General features: G+C 33.8%; 1 protein-coding gene across 6 annotated transcripts in view; it reads right to left on the reverse strand.

Annotated features, from left to right (window-relative positions):
• The window catches only part of LOC128999345 (nuclear factor of activated T-cells 5-like), an 82770-nt gene that overhangs the window by 15319 nt on the left and 44248 nt on the right, over positions 1-23203 (reverse strand). For 5 of the 6 annotated variants that reach the window (XM_054425796.1, XM_054425795.1, XM_054425798.1 and 2 more), the window contains exons 3-9: positions 15019-15146; positions 9410-9531; positions 8736-8931; positions 7091-7281; positions 6601-6782; positions 5704-5888; positions 4494-4644 (exon numbers count right to left, since the gene is read on the reverse strand). In XM_054425796.1, the coding sequence (XP_054281771.1) occupies positions 4494-4644; positions 5704-5888; positions 6601-6782; positions 7091-7281; positions 8736-8931; positions 9410-9531; positions 15019-15146 (1155 nt within the window). Of the gene's footprint in view, positions 1-4493; positions 4645-5703; positions 5889-6600; positions 6783-7090; positions 7282-8735; positions 8932-9409; positions 9532-11603; positions 11773-15018; positions 15147-23203 lie in introns of those variants that run through there. The other variant, XM_054425800.1, reaches the window with a different exon arrangement.

Consider the following 23203-nt stretch of genomic DNA (forward strand, 5'->3'; position numbering starts at 1 on the left):
AATTGCTAACCAATTCCTTGACTGCAAAATAGTTTCCTGCCAATCAGGTAGGTGGACAGTTAGTTTCCAAACACCCTTTCACTCACACACTCGCACACACGCACACTGCCATTGCCCCCTGCGGTCTAAAAGGGTATGATTATCCGCTCGCCTTCACGCTGTAAAGTAAAATATTACTTCAGTCCTCTTCTTCCGCTACTGCTCCCCTGCAACAGAATCGTACAAAATTTTTCTCTCAAATTTCTTTAAATATAAAAAATTATCAAGAAAAAATTTTACGGCTTTAAAGTGAACTTTCATACTCAGTTAGAATGAATGAGACTTACTTGGTCAATTATATTTTAGTGTCATACAGAACAATACCAGAGCAAACACAAAATGCTGTCGTTTATGAAAATTTATTCGTGTTCACACGCATCATTTGACTGTCAAAACTAAACAAAGTTACTTTAAAAAAAAATGTAACACAAAAGTTTAACAACAAATTATTTTTTATAGTTTTTCAAAACCAAAGTTCATTTTCTATACCACTCACATTCCAAAAAATACCAAATTGTGTGAATCAAAATGGAGTTTTTGTTTTAACACCACAGCTTTTATTGATTGAGTTTAATTCATTTCCGATTGGATGAGTTTCTATCATGAATGAATGTATGACACAGATTCATACTTACTTGGTACCGTGAAGCGGTAGTTTTGGACGCTGCTATTACTAACTATGAATGTTAACGCACACTGTCATACATTGCCATAACAATCTCACTCACCGCTTGGCAACTATATAATACGTCCCACTGTCAAATTGCATGAACAAAAAGTTTTTAATCACTAATCAGAAGGAAAATTAATATCCTTGACAAATAATTCTTGTTTCCAAATCAAAATTGGAGAAAAGATTTTGTTTTGATTATAAAAAGATTAAATTACTGTAATTCATTGGTACTCATTTTATAAAATTTGTAAACTTTAAAGAAATAACAAATTGCTAACTAGCACTTTAATGAACCAGAGAGAATAATATTAACTACTTATTTATACTATATCCAAACTACAGTAAAACGGTTAATTATTTAACCTAAAAAAGGATGTTTGGATCAAAATATGATTTAAATAATTGAACAATAATCAGCAACATATTTTAATATAAAACATTCTTACATTGTTATCTTGTAAATAACAGGGAATTAGACATGAAAAATAATTAATATTAATATAAAAAGGAAACTAAAGGTTTTGATGACTTAGGAGATAATAAATCATTTAAATTATCTATAGGGTTTTGTTAATTTTCAGCATGTCTAGAAAGTACCTAGTAAGGTGAGAAAAACAAATGTACTCAATAAAAATTGACACTTTGTGTATTTAAAGTAAACTAGGACGTATATTTGTTGAAGTAAACCTAAATTGTAACTTACAAACTATATTCAAACCAATTTAACCACTTAAGGATACTAGAAGATCGACTTTTAACCAAACTTTCACTTAGTGCACAAGTAAGTAAGTTAAACTTGCAGCCGGTGTTGATACTGTTAAGGCCTACAGACAGTGTGCCATGAGTGATATGAACTCTACTGTTTAGTCACCGAGAGATGACAACCTTGAAGGGGTTTTGCGACGTTTCCCCCTCCACGTCCACGCTGGCTGCCGCACCGATCACCTGTCTACCTGAAATTCTGCTGCTGAAAACAACGGTGCAAGCAAACACAAATCACCAATACGAAAACAACACAAGGTAACAGGAGATGTTTATTTATGTATTCAACCCCATTAAAGTTGCAAAAAATGTTAAATTTGAAATCTCTTCCTGTTACCAGAAACATTTTAAATAATGCCACATCCGCCTTAGATTAAAAATTTCCCCCCAAAATACTTTTGTTGATTCATAATAAAAATGTGGCATTGTAGCAGATGGCAAATAACACACCAAACATCATCACTCGACCGCTTTCATTCTCAGTCATCAATTCACGCTACTCAATCATACCAGTGTCAATTTGCCATCAAAATTAAAACAACCCTCATACAAATGTGTTGTTAAAACCAAGGAAAATTTGTATGAAAGTTGCTACTTAGATTAACATGAAATTGTGTCGCAGTAAAATCAATATCAGTATGGATGATTTTTACATTGAGTTTTATTATTATACTTAAAAATTTAAACTGACTGAATTTGTTAAAATATTCTTTGCCATTAGTTACACTTACAGTGACACAATATCATAGAATGTCTTAAGCTAAATATCATGCAACTCTCAAGCCACCATTCATTCGACCTTTCTCTCTGTACATGTATCGGCGAATCACGGCTTTCATTGGACGAAAGGTAACGCGATTCTCTTACCCAGCCACCGATCATGCTTGTCAAGCCGTGATTGGCCGATGTCTGAGTCAGAGCTCTCCTTCCGCTAAGCTGACTTTGCCAACTAATTATTTAACTTCACTACTTCAAAGCTGATCCATCCAATAAAACTGAGATGAAATTATCTTACAGTGTAGGTGGAAACAGTGAAGACCAGAAAGTTGATTTTAATTCACATAAACAAACCAATAGTTGAATTAAATCAGTTATTGTTTATTATTAGAAAAGTCACTCAGTACGGCAAACCCTCATCAAACTGTACCGTGTGGATTTGGTTAATGTCAATAGCTACGTGGAATGCACCACTGTTAACTACGTAGTTTTTTGCAAAATTTACAGTACTTCAGTAGAATGGTGTGTCAAGTACTGGTACTGGTGTGTCAAGCCAGTAAACATTTTTTTTTATTAAAGGTGTATCCAAGGGCACAGAGTAGGGGCTGTCTATCTTTTTATTAAATTTATTTTATATAATTCTTATTTTCAACAATCAAGAAGGTTATGATCCCCAATTAGCCCTGACTGATGAGGGTTTACTGGAAAAACATGTTGAGCAATACATTTTCTGACAAAGTAAATTTATAATCAATTCTGCTAGTGTTCACCATTTCACACTTTTAAATTTTTTTCTTAAACATAAACACAAAATTATCATCTGAGATGCACTAGTACTTTATAGATTTTAGTGATTTTTTTTATAAAACTTATATAATACATTTAACAATTTTGTTTGGGTGAAACAAAAAAGTTAATATGAGAAAACAAACTTCTGAGGAGGACAGACATAAAATAAACAAATTAGCAAACAAACTAGTGCATTTCAGATACTAAAGTAAGGCTATAATGCTACAAATTAATTCACAATTTTGTATCTTATTACTTACATAATTCTCAAATTTCTACCAGTGATTGTCAAAACATTCAATTTTTTTATAAAAATAACGGTCCAGGTGTCGAAATTTTACAGATTTAAACATAAAAACTAAACGAACACCCATTGAATTTTTGAAACTATTTATATTAAATATCAGCAACCAGAAACAAAAGCAGATGCACCACAGTTTCATATGTGCAGTTAATAAAACTAGAGTAAGTGTGCTATTAAGAAAAATCACCCTTTAAAATGTCACTATCTCTAGTTAAAATTAATTTAATTTTTTATGTCACAAGCTATTTTGCCACAGAATTCACCTTTAGATCTCAAATTTTATAAATATGGCTGGACCTTTTAAAGGGTTATGACAATCACTGTTAAATACTTTTCAAATTATTTCAATTCTCAAATTCTTTAGTTATGTTGCAAAATTATTCAATGCTGTTTGCAATTTTGTTTCAATTTGATTTTCTGATCAAAAGATCATATTGAGAAAGTAACTAGCCAAATTATCCAGTTATGTGTCTTTAATATAAAGACAGTAAATCAAATTTAAACTGTACAGAAAACTAAAAATATCAAACAAACCATAACAAATGAATTTGTGATTATATAAAATGTAAATAAATCACCAGTTAGCAATATTACACATCATATAACATTTAATTTGAGAACGATTTAATTTTTAATCTGGCAATATCTATACAAATGAATCTCAATTACAATGTTTACATTGTACTTAGTAAAATAAGACATGATTTTGTTGAGTTCAAATTTAAAATAATTTCTTGGTTGAAAACCAATAATTCAGAATTGTATTTCTTGACACCGATTATAATTGTTAGTAAAATTAAGCACTTTATAATTTACTCAAACCTTACTCTAAATGAGATGGATAAAAATGTATCACCTGAGCTTATCTATTTAATTTTTTAATCAAAATCTGAATTTTATTATTTTTGAACCACAATAATCAGTTGGCAAAGGTGGGTTTTAATAAAGAATATCAAAATTACTGTAAAACGAAAAGGTAAATTTACTTATTACATATTGTTTTATCAACATTTTAAATAATTTGTCCAAAGATTTAAAAAGAAATAAAGTCACCAATAAAATCCTTTTAAATAAATTGTTAGAATGTATTTAAATCAATTACTATTCCAATACTTGTACAAATTGTAACGAGTGTGACAGGTAAGGTATTAGAGGAAGGAGAGCCCCGAGTGGTGTGTGGTTGTTGGTGCGCCTGAAGGCTTCATGTACCTGTACTTGCGCCTGGCCGCATGTCCTCTGGAAGATACAGGAAGGGGTGCGCCTCACTAGCTTTGCCACTAGACTCTACCACAAGCTTCACAGTCACTGGCTCTGAGATGTCCACTGTGTGATATGGCGGCACCACACACACCAGGTGGGACTAAAGGCAAACAATTCACAACTCTTAAAACACTGCAAACTGTGTCTTGGGAGTTGATCTTTTTAAAGGGAAATTATATCCATTTTACATTTTAAGGTATGATACAATAGGTTTTCTAACAGGAGCTGAGTTTTCTGTGGAACTCAAATTTGTTTAGATCACACACAACTTTTTTTGTTGTTGTAGAACATGTGCATCTCTTTGTGTTTTAACTATGAGCCAATCAAAATATTTCAAATTTCAAACAGACCTTATGATGTTTTGCTAACTATTACAATTGTTTTTTGTCAAGAAAGACATCCCAAAGCTCCCTTTTTCAATTAAAATTTATTAACTAAGTAGTTTAAATTACCTTGTTACTGTCAAAACGATCCTTTGTTAGGACTACAGCTGTTTCATGCTTCGGATGGAACAAATCACCAGGTCAAAAGAATGTCAAGAATTGTACATTGAATATTCCTCATAGTTGAGTTTGTCAAAAGTTTAATAATAAATAAGTAACAAAACAAATAACACACGGAAACACAAAACATTTAGCACTTGTCGACCAGACGGTAACAGCACACATGATACGGCGCCGGATGAGTGTGATTCGTTTGGTCGACTAGTGCTAAATGTCTCGGGTTTCCGTGTGTTATGTGTTTTGTTACTTATTTATTATTAACTTTTGACAAACTCAACTACGAGGAATATTTAATGTACACTACTTGACATTCTTTTGACCTGATGATTCGTTCCATCCGAAGCAGGAAACAGCTGTAGTCCTAACCAACTACAAAGTATTGTTTCAACAATAACAAGGTTTAAGCCACTATATAGTTAATTCAGACGATCCAAAGGCAACTATATTAAATTTGTCGATAAAATGCCAATGGAGACTTGAAGGTGTCAATGTGTTGATGAAACTTCTGACAAAAGTTATAGCAGACCATTGGAATGTTAAACATTTAATATGTTGATATTCCAAGAGGAAATTAATTATAGATTTTTTACTTGAGTGCAACTCCATGTGTTTTAGACCATGTGCATACCCTACTAATTTCTTGTCTCCCATCTTACCTGTTGTAGAAACTCCTTATCCGGTTGTACTGCCTGGACCCACCCAGGACTGCCAGATTCTTCTTGGAAAACCACCCGAGTGTCCTTCAGGAAGTTCTTGCCCAGGATGAACAATTCCTGACCTCCACGGGCGCCACATGACGACAGCGACTTTTTACAGATCTCTGGCACACCGGGCGGTTGAGCTACAACATACCACAAAGATATTCACTAGCTGTCCTAAACCAATCTGATTTAAAATGTACCGTTTAGTTGAGTTTTATGATAAGTCATTTAAATGAAATATTCAAAAAAATTACACTTAAAAAGCACATAATCTGCCCTTCAAGTTTCACCAATAACCTTTATAAATACCAAAGTAGACCTTTTATTTTATCTATTTGTAGCTGTGGCCAATATTTTGAACAAGCAGAAGGTTGAATGAGCCACACACAGATTGAACTTATGTAAAAGTAGATTGCCTCATTTTGTGACAAAAAATTATACCTGGGATTTTTTCCGGGTAGACTTCCGTATCTGTTGGCACAAACAACCGAATGAAAATATATATAATTTGATTGTTTCATTTGATATATCGTTTGGTTAGTTAGGTTAGGTTAACCTTACCTAACTAACCAAACGATATATCGAATAATCGATATATTGATCGATATTTTTATTCGGTTGTTTGTGCCAACAGATACGCAAGTCTACACTATTTCCCCACCCTGTATAAGTATACCTTATAGGTATAGGTAACTCTTTTGAACTGTATGGTGATACTAGAAGGTGACAGAGTAAATGCAAATGTTATGGTGAATGTGGTAACCAAAAATATGATTCGCCGAAGTTCCACTGATACACCTTACACTTTTTTATATTTATTACCTAAGTATCTACAAACTGGTATCTACTCACTGCAGACTATAGGCTGGGAGGTGACCTGTAGTGTCTCCGATGTTCCATCAGGGTGTGTAATGGTTGTCCGGAACACCATCCGACACCTCGTGGACTTCTTCTTGCTGCGTCCAGATCCTTCCTCAGGGAACCTGTGTTCCACGTCCACATTGCGCTCCTTCAGGATACCCACACAGTCACACCTTGGAGGCAGAAACATGGATTGCAAAATTGTGTCTAAAAAATTAGCAATTTTCCGTTTTTTACGAGTGGACTGTCCAAACCATGGTTTTGTTATTAGGTTCATGAAGAGCTTTTCAACTAAGTATTGAAGAATACTGGAGTTTTTCTCGATAATCTTCTTTCGATAATGGGTACTTTTGAGTTTAGTAAGTTACATGTTTACTTAAAATAATCCACATTGAACCAGTAGAGCTGGATAAATAGGAAAGAAATGTCTAGTCGAGGTTTATAAAAAATAAAGTACCAACATGAAAAGTGGATTACTCACGTGACAACCATATCTTTGGAAGGCTCAATGTCCACTTCTATGACAATAGTTCCGTCAATCTTCTTCTCCACACAAGGAGTGGAGTTTTTCCCTGAGACTCTACACGCCTGGTAGAACATGTGGGGAGCCACTTTACCCTGGTCTGTGCCTATAAACACCTGGAGAGTGGACGGTCGGTCGTAGCCTACCAACTGGAAAACATCATAATGTGTTGCCAATTAAAATATGTAAGGTCCGTAGGTATAGAAATGTGCAAGTCACATAGTTTATTTCATCACAAGGGCGTATAGTGACTCTATTTGACCCAACAGAACAAAAATACTTTTTATGTAAATATAATCACTCAAAAATACTTCAAATTTTCTAATATAAACAAGCAGTTTTTAAGTAAATTATTTTTCCTACAGTCACCCAACAAAGTTGGCTTCCTTGTACTGTTTATAGTACAGAAAGCTGCTAATTGCTGCATATTTATACTTTGTCGTACGGTTCATCCTTTGTCGGTTTATACTTTGGCGCACATCAGGATTCCAACGAAAAAACACAAAACAGTGCACGTAATCCGTGTACGCTTGGAAATAGGTTGGCAACACTTAAAGATAATAATACTATGAGCAGCTGATTGACTATTATAACTACGATTTAACCTATCATTTCGTGTGTATAGTTTATGTTCTCTTCTCGGTATTTCTGAACTTTCTGGACTTTTCTTTTAAACGTTTTTAAAACATTCCTACGATCTTAATAAACAAGAAAATACCTTAAAGCACATTTTTAGGACGGGAACCACTGCAAATTACAAAAATATACGGAACTATTTTCTCAAGTCGAAGGAAAAAATAGCCTAGTGATACGGACTGGGGACTACTCTCTCTAGGGCACCTATTTGTGTTGCCAGCTGAACCTAAAAACGTGTTGTGTAGTTTTTGAAAGACTAATTATTTATATGCTTTATAGTGACTGTAGGAAAAATATTATGTGTAACATGAGTGTAAAAGGCCATTGCTGCACTCGAGATCATTCCGCACGAGCTGCAAGCGAGTGCGTAAACGTTGCTCTCGTGTGCAGCAAAGTGCCACTTTGCTCACTAGTTACACAAATAACTATCACGGACAATTGTGTGGGTGTATCGATATGCTAACCTATTGACAAGAAACAATAAGCTGCAAATGATATAAAAAAATCAATACGTACTTTCGATGCGTGCGATTACTTACAATCAAAGTAACTGAGTTTTACTCTCAAGCGAGAAAAAGAGACCCACAATAGACAATAGACAATAGACAATTTTCTTTATTTGTGATTTCTTTAAGAAATACAATGGCGTCAGAAAGATTCAGAATGTTTAACATTTGGTTAAACAAATGGTTAAAAACGGCTGTTTTTGAGGCACTATGACGAAAAAGGCATTTGGGTCCTTAGTGATGAACTGTTTTTGTACTCTTTGAGCTAATTACTGAGAAAACTATCATGCTTGTAATTGTTCACCGTAAATAATTTTCTATCTAGTTTTGCTGATAAATGCAAAAAGCTATAACCATTACTAGGTGAAACCCACCAAGAAGTTCCACTGTATAGGACCATATCTTACATGCTACTCTCACACCCAGATTCCAAACATCGTAGGCTTGTACTTTGAACCTACCTTAACCACCGGGAAACCGTTGCCAGTGCGGTCCTTGACAGCGCCACGGCTGCCCTCAGTCTGGTACCTGGCGCGGTGCTGCTGCTCCGGCTGACATATGATCAGCAGCTGCACCATCCCATTGTGAGAGGTACTCAGCAGCTGAGAGCTGAGTGTGAGAGGAGCAGCAGGACGACCCAGTCTGCGCACTGGCACACTGGACATAGACAGTAGACATCATGATCATGGAAAACAAAACTAGCGTTGGTTATTATTTATATTGTATAAAGTATCTCAAGTAATGTTTGGTTAAACGTAACTCAACCTAAAAGGCTCTAGCAATCAGAATCATCCCTGGAGACAAATTTGCTATAAAACTGCAACGAGCCAAAAACATAGAGTAAAAATAGCAAAATAAGTGACAGATAACAGAGATTGACGAGAGAATCCATCAATAGCCGGACTTCTTTATTTAAGATATGCTATCTTACGAGCCTTAACAAAACTTTGACTACAGTAAAAATAGGTTATTTAAAGATGAACGGTTTGAAGAGTGGCAGTTAATTAAGATTACACTGTGAAGATTTCTTGTAAAACTTTTATAACTTTTTCAGTTTTGTTCAAAGTACATAGGAAAATATGTAGCAAAATGTCTATTATACATATTTTTCAAGTGTGAAAGGCGATCTACTGACCAGATGGTCTGCTGCCGCACCGCCTCCTGGAAGGTGAAGTTGTCGTTGGCGTCATCTGATTCCAGCTTGATCTCCAGCCTTCGTCTTTTCACTTCTGGCGGCTCTTCTCCCGGCCAGCTTGTCTGCAACAGCAACAACAACAATGACAACAAACCATCTTTGAGGGGAAGGTTCAGGTAGATCAGTGCGTGTAGAAGAATTTGCACATATTTAACATTACAGTTAACTCTTGTGTCTTGACACCTGTAGAGAAGGAAGAGTGTCGGAGACAGCAATGCCAATTAGGTGTGTATTTTGAATTTTTTACTAAATTTGAGTGAAAGATGAGGTTACAATGGAGTGAGATCTGCTTATTAACAGACCAACGATCAAATAAAAATTGACCTCTTTTCAAAACATCAAAAAGCTACTGGGTTCTCTTCAGGTTATAGCCGAACCAAATTTAAACATTTAAGCTAAGACAAATCATCTCATGAAGCCTTGTTATCTCCTAATCTATTGAGCATTCAAATTAATCAGTTTAAACATTATTTTGCAAAACTGAATATTTTTTTGTATAATTTGTCAAATAGGTGGGAATGTTGTTCCATTTTCTAAATGTGCTTGGCATAACTGTGTTACATAAAAGTCAGGCTCATAAATCCAATTCAGCAATCATTTAAAGCCCATTTCATTAGTATTCTACCCAATAATCAGTGCAATGTACCTGAGTTTATATAGCCCTATGATCAATGCAATTAATAGTAGGACAACTTGTATTAAGGCACAACTACTGAATTTCAACATTTCGGTTGTTTTTTTTCTGCTAAAGTTGTGTTGACTTACTTAACCTCTATTTAATTGATATGACGTCTCAACATTATTTGACTCATATGTCCCGTTCTAGGTCATTGCCAACAAGTAATTTCACATTTTTTCCCTAATTACTACTTATCTGTTGTTGAAAAATGTTGTTAGGGGCATTACATCATCATGTAAAACTGAGCAATCATGTAAAATGAGGAATCTTAAAAGTAAACCGACCAGTAAAACCAACCATCTTATCTTTGGTGCAGGAAACTACTTTGTCACCCACTTGTCTCTTTCGGACTTTTTAGTTTAGTCCTAACTCAATTTTCCTACAGTATGAGGAACAAAAATAGCTTTGATATGAGTATTCAAAAAAACGTTACTAACCACAATAACTGTTTAAATTATCTGTTAGTTTTAAATCCAACTACTTCCATGAAAATTAAAAAAAACATTTATTTAGGGATTTAAAAATTGTGCAAGCTAAATATTAAAGCAGCTAAGAGTTTGATTAGTATCAGTTTGATTACAGTGTAAATTTATTTATCTGTCACCCAATACACTTTCATTACGATAAGTAGACAAAATTTGTATACAATCATAAATTTTATTATTATTATTGTAAAATGTTTTTGGATCATACAAAATCACACCTTCTCCTATTGAGTGTGGCCTTTATTTATAAAATTATCTACGAGTATTATAACTGACTTATAGATGTATACTCGATGTGTACGCACAGTTATCTGTGGTTGCATCAGTAAACCTGTATTTATTTACAGTTTGATAATTGTCAATGTTGTTACAATTGAATGCCTTAGTATCACAATACTTTCACAATGGCAACAGAAATATTCATGTGTTAAATTTGTTTCAGCAAATAAATATATAAAATATTGCAGCAATAGTAAATTTTTTCGGAAAATGTTGTACTGTGGAGAATTAAACGTTTTTACTTTCTACTAAGTATTTTTGATTTACATTTGGTAGGCCTTAGTTCTTGAAATGTTTGATGCAATATATGTATATCAGTCAGTATGACAATGTCAAGCGTTTGTTCTTAAATACTTATTTACACCAACACCGTTATCTACATTTTCCCATAAGTTATGGGTTTACGTCATCGTCCTTGTATTTTCAAGAAACTAAGGCCAACAAATAGTAAGTATATATACTTTTAAGTTCCTGAAGCTCCACTACTATTCTTAATATGTAACTGCAAATATTTGTTGAACGTTTTACAAGTAAACCACCCAAGCCTACAATACTGGAATGAGGAAGCCCAGAAAGATATGTTTCCAAAAGTTAAATGCAAGCATAACTAAGAGTAACAAGCAAACTGGTACTGCGATCTTTGTTGACAATAATCAGGTACTTCAATTAGCAACAATTACAAAAACCTTACCTCTCCATTACTACGTGACAGTATGAGTAATATATCAGCAAATTCACTCCCAACAGTTCTCCACCGAGTTATCACTTTTCAAACACTACTTCCACGTTACAATTCACTTTCCAAAAACAAACTCGCCTAATCACAACAACTGATCCACTAGGAAGGTTAAGGTCGGCAACATTGACTTGTGAGCCGTCCGCCATTCACTAACAGCTGTAGTGCTATTTCCAACTACTACATGTTTGGCCTAGGTTAGTTCAGGCGACCTTGAATACAAGACCCACTTCCTCGCATGCAGTGAGCAACTGCATAGAACATATGTTCATGTTCATGTTCCACATATGACAATGGATGAGTGTTCCAAGGTCGTCACAAAACATGAAATGTGGAAACTAGAAACCTGTTGAGTATTACATGAAGAATTGGTTTTGTTGTTGCTGCTTGGGTAGTAATTTGACATATTTTATCCATTTTAAAAATTGTTTAAAGAATCTATTCAAAAACAAAACCGACTTTCAAATAAACAAATTGTTTATCCTTCACTGCATTGTTAAAATTTGTAAATAAAAATTTGAAAACATTTGTTTTTAATTCCAGTTTCCAAACATTAAAAAAACACACTGTATACTGTAAATAAAATAAGTGAGGATTCTACAAATTATTGTAACTAACATAATATACAAATACCCCCACCACAGAAAACCTGTAGATTTAAGTCAATTGCAATTTCTGGGTTTTTACAAAAATATTTGCACAAACAAGTAATACTTATTCTTCTTAAAAAAATATTAGTTTTATCGAGTATGGTAATTAGTTTTGCTGATAGGGAAAAGGTAAAAAGTTTTTGGCCAAATGGTAATAGTATAGCAAAAAATAAATAAATTTTGCCAAATTTGCTCAACATACATCGGTTAACAAGCAAACTACAACAATTTTCTTTTTGTCATAAGAATAACATAGGAATTTTAAATGTACAGTTTTTGGAATTTTCACCATAACCTTTAATTGTACAACAACCTTTCAATATACAAATTTATTTGAGTTTTTTAGCTCTACACGATGGTCATAATTAAAATTTGGCATTTCTATGTTTCAGGGGTGGCAAATTAGAAAAAAAACATTTTTAACATTTCAAAACCCTAAAAACCCAAAACCATATGACCTTGATGGATCACAAAACTCATTTAAGTTTATCCCGCCCTTTACCATCAAGACAATCAATTCAGACCAAAATTACTCGAGTTATCATATTATCGGACACATATCTACATATAAATTTTAACAAATACTGTTTTTGGCCTCTTGGGACATCGAAATGAAAAGGAAATCGGTCCTGGGTCTAGGTCTTACCGTGCCACCTACAGTTATAGCTATTTCCCTGTAGGGAAATTCGATAAAACGTATGTATAATAATTTTAATTGGCCCTGCTTTAATTGGAGTTTAGTATAATACAACCTGATAGTAGGAATAACTATGACTCACTGTAGACCATTATAAAAACTTAAGTTCATTAGATACGTGATAACCCAGTCAACTGCTGTTGCATTTCATTTTAACACAAGCTCATCTAAGTTCTACTAGCTTAGTTATAACCGATTACTTGTTTTTAGAAAAAGCAATTGATAACTAAACTGTATTACAAATAAGAGGTCATTAACATGGAAACAGTAGGGCCTACTAAGTGTACAAAATTTGGTTTAAGTTATTAAGTCGGGTGAGTTGTTAGCCCGGTGGTGAGTGGACGGATTCAATTCCCAGTAAATCGGTTGGACTGCTTTCCTTTAAAAGTGTTAACACCAAAACTAAATTTGACTCAATTAAAAATTCCCCTGGCGTGAGAAAAAAGACACAATTCAAGCCACAAGTTATTACTGTATCTATAAAGTATTTAGACTATCTCATCTCGAAGGTGTTTTACTGAGATAGCATTTGATAAATAAAATTGCTTTTCAGATGTTGACTCCATTTTTTATTGGTTTTTTGGGAATATTTTATGCTAAACAATCAACAGAAGTGATTAAATTGTCACATTTTTTTAATCTGCTCTTTAACCTCGACACATATCTAAAACAATATTCAAACCATTATAACAACAATCAAATCACTTATATTGACAGGTATCAAAAATGGATGACTAAGCAAATAGACACATTGATCTCATTACTGAAAAGATATTTCAGATGAAGTAATTATATGAACAACGATAGAGGAGTTCATGTTATTAGCTATAAAAACATGTTTATCATAAACATCACTCCTTATCAGCTAAGAACCTCTTCCATGTTTGTAATGAGTTATGCCACTAAACACAATTCTCATAGAGTTTAAATTTTAAATTAATAGATTTAATTATAATTTATGTGGTACAACTTGATCTTTGAGATTTAGAGATCTACGTCCCACAATGATTATTCTCTTAAGTATCCTTACCCCGTTGCGAGGCAAGGGTAGATCAATTAGTACTATTTAAAATTATAATTTTACTGAAAAAATTGTGTTCAAACAAAAACAAGCTAAAAATACGTCGGTTATAAGAACGAACCAATTAAAAATAAAAAATCTATTAAACTCAAAGGGTTGAGGCTTCGACCCAAAAACACCCTCTGAGTTCCAAAATTATATAAATTTGTAGTGGCAGCAAATTGCAATCTCCACTAGATGATATTTATTTATGAAATGACAACAAATCTGTTAGTTCCCAATAAAGGGATTACACAATCATAGCTCCGAAGCTTCATTCTATTCTGGTGATGGACTGATGTGGAATGATGGAGCGTAAATCAGCTGTAACCCACTTGGCTGGATTTCTTGTTTTCATTCGTGAGTGAACAAACTCTTTGATATTTTTACAAAACAGAAAATTACGAAACAACACAGACCTGACAAGAGTTTTGAAATTCCAACCGCTAAGTGTATATTGTTTTATAAAATTGTTAAAGATCACCTACGACCGTTTTTTTAAGTAGCCATTTCAGTCCAGTTACAAGAATTGAAAAGTTTCACACAACAGCATTTTGTATTTTCATAACAGCATAGTTTTAACAACACGGATAACGAACGGACCAATGAGGTTCAAGGATTGAGAGAGAATAAGTAAAATTGCAATGATTCGAACTTCAACTAATTAGCTGTTCAGGCCAATTTAATTGTAGAGTGGTGCAATTAGTGTTTTTTACAATGTTTCGTTGCATCACTGTCAGTGGCAATGAGATGTCATAAACGAAAACATAACCGCAATATATGATCGCGAGTGTTGGTCTCAATAATAGCATGGTCGTCACTCACAGATCGGCAACACCCGCAGGTAAATGTTGCAATCTCGGTTATAATGTGATCGTCATTCGCAATCGTGGCAACGTAAGTAAATGTTGCTGTCTGGGTAATAACTTAAAATAAGGTGTTGGTAGTGAACTACAGGCTCACCTCTATCCCTGAATGTGAGACCAGTGAAGATTGGTGGGGGTAGTCAAGGTGGTGGTCGAATCCAAGACCAGAGTCGTTAGAATTCTCACAAGGATCCACAGGAATCCGCTCTCGCTTCACGGGGGCAGCTGCAAACAATATTAAAAATGTTATGAAGAAACTAGTAACTGTATTTCAAAGATTATTTATCTCTGAAATATTCCAAGTAAACTAACAAAACAATTATTTTGAAGGTCGATGACCAGGGTTTTATCCTGAAAATAGGCAGTAACTTTTTGATTGTTGAAATCTGGACCCAGCTGTCCTTGATCATTGAAATTTAAATTAATGATCTAGGCTAAATAAACAGCTGATCCTATTCTACCCAGATCATCCACTCCATACCTTGCTCTATAGGACAGCCAGGTACCTTGCTATCATTTTCTGCTTTAAATCTCTGTCTAGGTGAAGTTATAAAAGTGAAACTATATTTTCCCATGGAGTGAGCAAGAATAACGTAATTTCTTTGTAAGCAAATATACTGATCTGCAAGTTATTATACACTTAAGACCTTCTTATGGTATAATTTTTACATCATTGTCTCAACACAGTTCATCTATGGGTGCTGGGAATCTTTAAATTGTTGTCCTTTATTATTCGTTAGGCATTTTACTGATTTCTCCAACATATTTTTGTTTATAATAGAAAAGTCACTAATTATAATAATACTAGAAAATAGAAAAAACACTCTACCTGTAACCCTCCATAGCACTACCATGCTTCCTAACAAAACAGGCTAATTAATGTCACTAGATATCAGCATTTTTTAATAGAAATTGTGGGAAATATTTCATCTTTTCTTAAACTGCAGTCAAATATTTACATAAAATTGAAATATTTATTCTCATCATCTAAGTCATAACCAGGTATTGCCAAAATACTGACCCTTAACTTACACTAAACAATAAATTACATAAACAACCGTTAAATGTCATAACTATTGAAATTAACTAGGCATTCTCCTCTCAACAGATATAACCCTTGAACACTCAAATTTCAAGCAGCAAAAGGTATCGAGAAGATTTAATGGGATTGACCGAGAAACAACTTAAAACTAAAGAGACCGGCCTTCCCAATATCATGGCCTAGTTGCCAGTCAATGCTCCTGTGCCACCGCCACCAGCTGTTCTGTCCTATTACTACGCCAAGGACACCAAACCAACACATAGTGACAATTACCACTTTATTAGACGACTACTGAACGTCTCAGAGTGTTAGCAACTCAACATACCACTTCATGTAACACCAGATTGTGGATGGAGAAACAAAATCTATATTCTATGGCAAGAAAACTGGGTAAAAATGGAATAAAAAAGCCTCAGAAATCTCAAGTTAATATCTACGCCTGCTGAGTTACTTCGAGGATGAATAACAAAGACTATTGCTTAAAGGACAAAGTGGTCAAAATCACTCTAATTTTTTTTAGATTTGCCAGGGATCGAACCTGTGGTCATATTAAAGTCTCGCCAGACGTTAACCAAGGCTAGAATGGAAGGATGTTCATAACACAAAAACCCAAATTGTATATACCTATGTTAAAAAATTAAGTAAGGTCCAATGACAACTTTCTGGCCACCAAAGAATGAAGACCTTTATGAGTTTAATTTGGTCAGTGGTCGGGTGTGTTAAACATTCTTAATTTTTCTGTACAATTTTGCATTTGCATTTTTTTGTTTAATAGGTATAATATAATATAATATAATAATAATATAATTTTTTGGTTTTGCATTTCTTAGGTCATGGACTCTTTCTCAATCAGACAAACCTTCTTATTCCAACACAGATTCTCAAAAACAAGGTACTTGTGTTGTAAGTCGAATCAAAGGTTTAATCAATTTGGTTTCATGGATTCTCTAGGTAAAATGTAAAACCTGATTTTTAACCTGTATTAATACAAATTTGATAACCTTATACTGAGTAAAATGTTAATAATTGTTAGAAATTAATAAAATTATTCAATACACTATCAACTTATGTTAAACAAAAAGCTAATTTCAGTTGCTGAAAATCTAAAACCATTAATTTCACACAACACGGTTACTATGCAGGAATATGTTACTTTTGTTGAAATTTAACTCACTACCACCCACAATTTACCACCACATTTAGTTTTTCAGTTCCTTGAAACAGGATTGACCTCAGTGGCAACCTTATAACACTTGGGCCTATTTTGGTTTTTATAGCTGGTTGCTTCACCTCACTAGGTTTAGTTCTGTTTCAATATCAAATAGCTAAAGCAGATCTAACACGGACAGTCTTGGAAACTAGTAAACCTTGACACACAGATTTTCCGCTTTTATCCAAAATGTTAAACCGTTTGTCAATCTGTTGATATCTAGAAATACATCATGTAAACCTGTGCTGTTCATTTATCTGATATAAAATATTTTTGTTATACAGCATACTTTTTTTTCATTTTATTAACTACTGATAAATTGAATAGCTTAGTTTATATTATAGCCCACAAAATATATCTAATTTTTGTTTCAAATAATAGTGAACTTGGAAAGTTTACTAACCACTGAATGTTATTTGCAAATAGCAAAACCTAGATGGATGTGCTATTAGAGAATTTAAAAAAAATTAATTTACATTCACTAACACAATAATTAACTGCCAAATTTATAAAATACCCTTTGTTAGTCAGTTGTGACTAGTTCTCAAGACTATTTTCCAATTTTATGTTTAAATTTATAGAATATTTATTTATTCAAATTATGGCCAAAAACTTCAAACTGTTTACCGTTTGCTCATTATAAGTTTAACCATCTAAAGACTAAACTATTGTGTACAAATAGGATACAACAGTTAATTGTCTTGAGGCCTGTTCAGTGAGTTGATGAGTTGTTTTTAAGTAGCATGTAGAGAAAGTTAGAAAGAACATTACAGGTTATAGTAACTCAAGTACAGTACAAGGTGTTTGTCCTGTAGCTTTCACCTTGTTGTTGCTAGCTGACCTTATCATGATACAAGATACTTAAAGGCTCATCTGATTAATATAGCACATCCGGTTCAAACAGAAAATAATACAACTCATACAGTTAAAACAGAAAATAATTTGAATGGAACTAATCCGGTGTAAAGGGAAATTATTTGAAACAAGTCATCATGTAAACGGAATGCAACTACAGCTCATTCAGTGCAAAAGAAAAATCATTTGAATAGTTATTTGTGTAACTAGTGTGCGAAGTGGCACTTTAGTGCACATGGGAGAAATATTTATGCACGAGCCCCAGGCGAGTGTGCAGCAAAGGCACTTTGCACTCGCGTTATACATCATATTTTTCTTACAATCATTTCTATAATATAAAAATAAGTGGTCTTTCAAACACTGAAAAATCAAGCATTGAAAAAAATTGGAGAAAATACACCAGTCATTGTAGTCGTAGTATCTTTAAGTGTTGCCAACTTATTGTCAACTGTATACGTAGTACGTGCTTAATAAAAGCACACTTTTTTGTGTTGTTTGGTTGGAATACTGGAGTGTGAAAAAAAAATAGTGGGGCAAAATAAAGTAAATACAGCAATTACTTATACATACTTATATATAGCAATTAATCTATACCTTGCTAACTACTAAAGGTAATTAAATTAAACCCACTTGATTTATGATTTATTTATGTTAATCAAGTAAACAAACACCAATCCAGCTGACTAAAAATATAACAGCAGTCTCAATGCTGAATTGTACACACTGTAGATTGACCTCAAGGTCAAGTTAGTGATAACAGACTCATGATTTATCTTGCTGATATCTTATCACCAACTGCAAATGCACCAACTGGCTAGTCATTGCAGAGGCTTGGTTGGCAAACTGTGACTGTCTCACACACAACCGAGCACTATGTTCAACCATTTCAACCCTAAGGATTGTTTAGAGCTTAATTTTGCTTATTTCAATGTTTTCTCGTACCGTATCTTATAAACACAATTTCTTTCAACCAGTTTTCAGTAGACATACACATACAGGTTTAGCAAAAAGTGGCATAATGCACAATTTTTGTGTGAAACTTAATAGGAATTAAATTGTTTTTTAAAGAAGTTAAATACAACAAAAATGGTAATATGATTTATATACTTGTGGATATAAAACTCTAGCAAATTGCAATTACTATGGTCAATGCAAACATGACGCTGCCTACACAAGCTGATGCAGTGGATGGTGAGAAGGTGTTGGTGTTACTCAACATAGTGTTCAAGTAGATTGCTAATCTCTAATTATGATTAGATAACCAGAATACACAATGCAGCAGAAGTTAAAGAGTAATTGTCATGCTTAGATGCATTCTTCGTGTTTTGTGTTGTTGGAAACCTAATCAAAATTTGTTCTTTACACATATATGCTTTGCAATAATATTTACATGTTTGCTTTGGGTTGTTGTATAAGAAAATTCTAAACATAGTCCTTACTTGCCTTAGAGAAGTAAACTATACTTCAATATGGTTGTAGCATCTTTTCGTGACATAAGCTTTTGGCACTGACTTTGGGACCCTAGGGATTGGGTACCCAATCCATATGAACCACCTATAACCAACCTTTCATGATATTGGAATAATAGTTAAAGAATAGCTCATGGCATCAAAATCCTATTGTCTCTCTTAGTTATTGACACTTTGTTAAATCATGTGGCTTTAGACATGCTATACTTTACAGTTTTCCTTTGAGTCTAACATGTTTGAAGTATGAAACTTTGAATTAGTTTCTTCCAAACCACAAAAAAATATTTATCACTGATAGAATTACACACAAACTAAACCTACCTACCAAAAGTGACAAAACACGCTATTGGCTGCCACCAGATGCAATTCTTAAGATGGCTTCATCTATCTTTGAACTAAATAAACAATTGAGGTGGACAATTGAGGATTGTACTTCCAACCATACTAACCTCCAGCACTCACCACCTAGGCTCCAGTGTGAGTGGGAATGATATCAAATAAAACAGAATTTTTATATATCAGTAGAATACTTTACACTAGGGATGAGCATCGATACCCAATGTTTTTGAAAAATCAATGTTTTTCTATCGATGTTCAATGTTTTTACATTGATTTTTTTGCCCAAGTATTGATATATTGATGTTTTCCATAGCTAAAATATATTTTTCCTACAGTTACCTAACAATGTACATGTTCTCTCACTGATTTGAGAAAGCAAAGTGGCCAATTCGCTCATCAGTGAGACAATGTTAACATTGTCTCACTCTAATTACTTTGTCTCACTCCAGATTTGCAACGTGAAGGCACGAAATAGTGAGCGCGTAACATGCAGGCAACGTCGTATGCTCGCGAAATACGTTGGCAGCACTGGCTGTAAATCAGCTGGTCAGCTGTTGTACTGTTGTATTTGTCACTTCACATTAAATGTTATATTAAAAGTTCACTTCTGTGTAAAAATAGGTTATGTTTCTTCACCAATTTATTTGTTTTATGGTAACTGTAGGAAAAGTATAATGTGCAACTCGAGTTCAAAGTACAATTGCCTCACTCGAGAAACCATTCCTCGAGTCAATTGCTCACTTTTCTCACTAGTTGCACAAATAACTATAGTTTTGATGAAAATTTAAATTGAATTTTTGTATTTATTCTAATAAAAGGTTGATGAAATATTGAATCCAAAAATATCGTGAACTGGACTAGACTTGAATAATAGTGTAGAATAAGTGAGATAATTATCTACATTTTTTGTGAGGTGCTTGTTCTAAATGCTTCAAAAAAATCAATTTATATTTCTAATGAATTTCAGTGGCAGCCGGAAGCACTCCTGTTCTCCAGCATAATACCGATATTTGGTCTTGCAAATATGAAAGAGGAACTACCAACGTATAGCTAGCAACATAGACTAACCAATGCAAGGGAGTGTGTTTAATCAATGCTAGTAGAGTATGTCTAAAGGTAATAGCTGAGTCAGTGAAAGTACTGAGAGCAGAAAAAAAACTGAAAGAAAAACATCGAATAACATTGACGTTTTAACCCCAAACACATCAATGTTTTCACAACGACGTTATCGGCACATCAATGGTTGACATCGATGGTTAACCTATCAATGTTCATCCTTACATTGCACCAGAGTAGGTGATATTTTATTTGTTCAATTTGTTTCTTAATTACTTCAAGACATAAACACATTTGCTGAAGAAGGATGCAGTGTTAGTATAAAATGGAGTGGATGATCTCAAAGATCAGCTGTTTCTCCAAACATGCATTAAAAGCTGAAAGATATCAAGGACAACTGGGCCAATTTTCTGCATTCACTTGATTCAAGTACCACAGCTACGACATTACAGTAGTGGTACTTTAAATTTACTTAATTAATTAAACATTAATTCAGACTAAATCAGATCCTTAAAACACATCTAAGTCATTTCTAACATTAAAATAAATGAGTTGCAGCTTTTTTTGACAGAATCCAATTCTCTTAATCTTGTAGATATACAACATCATATCATTTTGATTATATAATGAATCATGCAGATATTACAGCCAAAAGGGCTACAACAAATGTTAAGTTATGCTTTCTAGTACATTTTCAACCCAAGGATGTTGGGGTTAAAAACAAAAGTTGGCTAGAGTTTGTTTACCCATCTCAGAAATGACTATCATATATGTATTGTTTTTGTCCTAGGCCCGAGTCTGGGATTGTTTTTCACATTTACTTCAGGCTAGACCTAGGGGTTGCAGCATTATCACTTAGATAAAATCCATTGGGGGTTTGAACCCAGACCAAAGTCCCTCTACCATTAGACAAGCTCGGCCCCCAACTATGATATAAGTTTGGTTGTTGTTTAAAGCTAACTAGTAAGGCTTAGTCTCATGTTATTGAAATATCTTAAAACCATCTCGGGCTTTCATCACGTGTTTGTTAATGATAAGATCTTTTCACCACACTATGATGTTTTTGGCTGTATTACATACGTTAATTGGTGGCTGAAAGTTACGTTATGCTGGCCATGCCAGCTGTCATCATAATTTGGGGACCGAGCAGGTTTTTACATCCCGGGGCCGCAAAATCAGCTGTCCGCTTGCATATTAATTACACAAACAGTATCCATAGCATTTAAATAGAATTGTTTTATTTTCACTGTTGCCTAGCAACTGTTTATTATTATTTTTGCTGATTCCTGAAATTACTTCTTCACATAACCTTAAAGTTGTGTAGACTATCAGTTTTCATTATTATTATTGTGAATAGTAGTAGTGTGGTGAAAAATAGTGTTCGTACCACGGACCGAAAATGGTTTTGTAGCTCTCGATCGATTTAAGTTCTCGACTTTGTCTTAAAAACTATCTCGAGCCGGCAAAACCTCGTTTTTGGCCCTAGGTACGAAATTTACTATTATAGAACTTCTTTACCACCAAACCTTTTTATGTCATACTGTAAAAAGCATAGTTTAAATGTACGAATGAAATGGAAATAAGGTATAGTTACATTAAAAAAAATATTGGTTAGCTGTTTCCAGCTGTTTACCTAACAATCAATGTGGCCAGTTTGATCCAAAAAAAGTTAGAAGCTATTTAAAATACTGTAGATGCAAACTGGATCAGCTGTCAACTGTACATTGTGGTTTTTTTGGTTTTTTTCATAGATGGTTTACTAATAAAAGATTGAAAGTATTATTGGATGTAAATTTATATCCATCAAAACTGTGTGTGTAACCCAAACAGAAGAATTATGACTTATGGATCAAGCTTGTTGGTTTTATTTCCTATCTTTCAACAAGACAATGTTTTGTGTTTGTTTGAATAGACTTTGGTCTGAAAACAACCTATCATCCAAACAAATAAATTTTCTTTTATTTGTAGCATTTATCTTAACACTGCTTCCCTTTTGTTTGCATGGTTTAATATTACAAATAGGCCAAAAGGTCAATTTAATGTTAATTAGTGAGAAATTGTGAAGCTACAGGGAGTAAGCTTGTGGTTTTAAATGAATACCTTGACTGCTATTCTACACTTTGTTTTTGTACCATTTCCTAAGTAGTAAAGCATTGAAAAGAGACCAAGGACAAAATCCTGGGTAAACATACAAGGAAGGTTCAATGAGCTGAGTGAATGTTTGACAGCTGGACATCAATGCATGCTTAACTGACTCATAGACTACTGTACTATTAATCCCATCATAAATTCAAGTTACAAAATACTGAAC

Source organism: Macrosteles quadrilineatus, unplaced genomic scaffold (genome assembly GCF_028750875.1).
Source record: "Macrosteles quadrilineatus isolate MER2022 unplaced genomic scaffold, UCM_ALF_1.0 Scaffold_8__2_contigs__length_117827958, whole genome shotgun sequence".
NCBI lineage: Eukaryota > Metazoa > Arthropoda > Insecta > Hemiptera > Cicadellidae > Macrosteles > Macrosteles quadrilineatus.